General features: G+C 40.9%; 1 protein-coding gene across 1 annotated transcript; it reads left to right on the plus strand.

Annotated features, from left to right (window-relative positions):
* Positions 1 to 435: 435 nt before the first annotated feature.
* Positions 436 to 2,369, plus strand: LOC5565487 (superoxide dismutase [Mn], mitochondrial). The gene is made up of 5 exons (XM_001649800.3): positions 436 to 542; positions 618 to 677; positions 838 to 940; positions 1,685 to 2,060; positions 2,119 to 2,369. Exons 2-5 carry the CDS (start codon positions 640 to 642, stop codon positions 2,259 to 2,261), a joined length of 660 nt encoding a protein of 219 aa, XP_001649850.1. The 5' UTR covers positions 436 to 542; positions 618 to 639; the 3' UTR covers positions 2,262 to 2,369.
* The last annotated feature ends 785 nt before the right edge of the window (positions 2,370 to 3,154 follow it).

Below are 3,154 nucleotides of genomic sequence, written 5' to 3' on the forward strand. Positions count from 1 at the left end.
ATATCGATTACAGGCTCATAACATTGGGCGATACTGGCATTCTCGAGTACGTTTTAGGCGAAACCTTTATAGATTTTTTGAGTACGAAATAGCTAGGGGAATTGTAGGAGATGTGTGTGGTATTGATGGGGATTTTAAAACTAGATTTATGAAATATGTTTTAAAGTGAAAAGGTAGGCCCTAATCGCGAATTCTTCTAGAATTTAGTTCTTTCAATCCATGCATTAGAAAAGTTGGATTTACCCTAATTTGGCTTATTGGGCCAAAGTACCCGTGTTGGGTAGATGCAGCTTTCTCCATTTTGACAACATTTGTGAGGAAAAATGAGAATAGGTACCGAAAGATTTTGGGTTGAGATCGAGTAAACTCAAAATATAGAGAAAAAAAATCTCCGATTTTGTTCAGTGTACGGGTTGCTTTTGTTATTGAAAGTCGCCGGCATGACATAACGGTTTGATCACTCTGACAATAATGAAAGCTTGTGCTGACCATCTCGTAAAATCCTTGCGAGATCACTCCTGTAAACTTTGTTGTTCAATCAGGTGCATTTTGGCTGCTAATTTTGTCACTAAAAATACTTTTTAACTCTCGGCGTATCTTTTACTTTCCTCTTGCAGATCGTAAATTTTGCTGCTTACAATGTTGGCTCTTCGCAGTGCTGTTCTGGTATCTACCAGGTAAGATTATTTCCAGTTCGGTGCCATTTCCTTTTCGGTCCAATCCTGGTACATAATCTGTTATCGTCAATAAATTGATTATGTAAATGCCCCTTCTGTAATCACAATTTACATTTCGCCTATTGATAGATTGATGTGTTTGCAAACTTTGAATTTGCAGAAATGTTGCAGCTGTTCTGGGATGTCGCAACAAGCATACCCTGCCGGATCTTCCGTACGACTTTGGCGCTCTGGAGCCGGTCATCTGCCGTGAAATCATGGAGGTTAGATCTGAACTAATAGCATATAATATATTATAGTAGGGTGGTTCAAAGAATTTGTTCCACTTATTCTATTCTTAATTGAATTCTGGTTGTCCTTCCAACATATGAGATCATTTGGACCAAAATTGGGACTGCACAAGCCCTTCAAAGTTTGTATGGGAATTGGAATGAAAAAAAAAACGATTCTATAACATTCCCCACTTTATTTAGCACTTCTGAAAATTGATTGATCTTTCTGGAGGGAAACACAATATTCAATATTTTTCTAAAAAAAAGAGATACACCCAATTTGTCCAATTTTTATATAATAAAATGATGTATCCGCTTTTCAACAAATTTTTAAGAAGGATGCCTCACAGCTTACCTCATGAGGCTACCACGAAAGGTATAAAGACGTTCGTAGGTTATACATCTCCGAACTAGTTAGCTATTTTATGTAAATGCGGCAAAATCAATAGATACCTATTTATTACTGTTGTGCACATTGAAATGACACACCCTTCTTTACTTCAAATCTGAAAAATGTACAAATGACGTGGTCGTTATGATGGGGAATTAATGGTTTAGCCAAAGACCACGAGTCCAGACAAACTTTAAAATTTCGGTTTGGACAAAAGACCACGAGTGTGGAGGGAGTCTTAAATTCCAAAATAATGACCACGTGGTTTAAGAAATATAATACCTATAATATATGAGAGGTACTAAAATTCATGCTTGTTTCTAATCTTCAATTATCACCAATAGGTTCACCACCAGAAGCACCACAATGCCTATGTGACCAATTTAAACGCCGCCGAGGAGCAGTTGGCGGAAGCCGTTGCAAAGAAGGACACTTCCAAGATCATTCAGCTGGGTGGTGCACTCAAGTTCAACGGCGGTGGTCACATCAACCATTCGATTTTCTGGAAGAATCTCTCGCCGGAACGCTCGGATCCGTCGGCGGAGCTGAAGAAGCTGTTGGAGCGCGACTTCCACGGATTGGAAAACTTCAAAAAGGAAATGAAAGCCGCCGCTGTTGCCGTGCAGGGATCCGGTTGGGCATGGCTGGGCTATAATCAGAAGACGAAAGCCCTGCAGGTGGCCGCCTGCCCTAACCAGGACCCGCTGCAAGCTACTACGGGTAAGATGGAATGAATTGTCTAACGATAGAGTTGTAAAAATCATATTCATCTCATTAGGATTGGTTCCACTGTTGGGAATCGACGTTTGGGAGCATGCGTACTATTTGCAGTACAAAAATCTCCGGCCGAACTACGTTGATGCTATTTGGGATGTCGTCAACTGGAAGGATGTTTCCGAACGTCTGGCCAAGGCACAATAAACGAAGGGTAAGTTTGTGCTCGAATATGTTTGTGTAATAATAGCAGCTCTCAAAATTTGTTCTACGTAGAGAGTATCTTCGGAATAAAGTAATACAGGAAATGCAAAAGATTAATTCATTCTCTTCGAACGCTCTGAGCAAACAGTAAACAATATAAATATATCATGTGTTTTCGTTATGCGTGCCGTTCAAATTAGCGAGGGTGCACGGTATTCGTTTCAAAACACACTATTTTCATATATTCAGTTAACATCTAAACAGATAACACTGAATCAACAATTTCACGCCACAATACTCGGTTCGGGGCCGCATCTCTTCATCCTCGGATCTGCCCAATCGATGCGCACTTGATTCGCCTACCTAGCTCGCTGCGCTCCACGCCTTCTTGTACCAACCGGATCCGACGCGAACACCATCTTTGCAGGGTTCCTGTCCAGCATTCTTGCAACATGCCCTGTCCATCGAATTCTCCTAGCTTTGGCCACCTTCTGGATACTGGGTTCGCCGTAGTTGTGCGAGCTGGTGGTTCATCCTTCACCGCCACACACCGTTTTCCTGCACACCGCCAAAGATCGCCCTATGCATCCGACGTTCGAAGACACCAGGTGCTTGCAAGTCCTCCTCGAGCATACTGACGAAGATATTTCCTCCGTTATCCCGTCCTTCATTTGTAGCAAGTACGCTTTATTATTTATTATAAATTCTTTGTTAAATTTAAGACTGTAAATATTACATGTTATTTTGTTATTTGTTAATTCAATATTTGTTAATTTATTAAACTTTGCATCACAGACAAACAGACGTAACACTTAGAACAAATCGCGACCAAAAACATAGTCGCGAGAACATGTACGCCCAATGCTAAAATCACGGTGTTTGGCCGATGGGCCAAC

The sequence above is a fragment of the Aedes aegypti genome, chromosome 3 (genome assembly GCF_002204515.2).
Source record: "Aedes aegypti strain LVP_AGWG chromosome 3, AaegL5.0 Primary Assembly, whole genome shotgun sequence".
NCBI lineage: Eukaryota > Metazoa > Arthropoda > Insecta > Diptera > Culicidae > Aedes > Aedes aegypti.

Excerpts from the sequence above, each read along its gene's own strand:
- LOC5565487 (XM_001649800.3), top strand. The coding sequence starts at position 640 with ATGTTGGCTCTTCGCAGTGCTGTTCTGGTATCTACCAG. Across the intron at positions 678-837 it reads GCTGTTCTGGTATCTACCAG|AAATGTTGCAGCTGTTCTGG; the intron begins GTAAGATTATTT and ends TTGAATTTGCAG. Across the intron at positions 2,061-2,118 it reads CCCGCTGCAAGCTACTACGG|GATTGGTTCCACTGTTGGGA; the intron begins GTAAGATGGAAT and ends TCATCTCATTAG.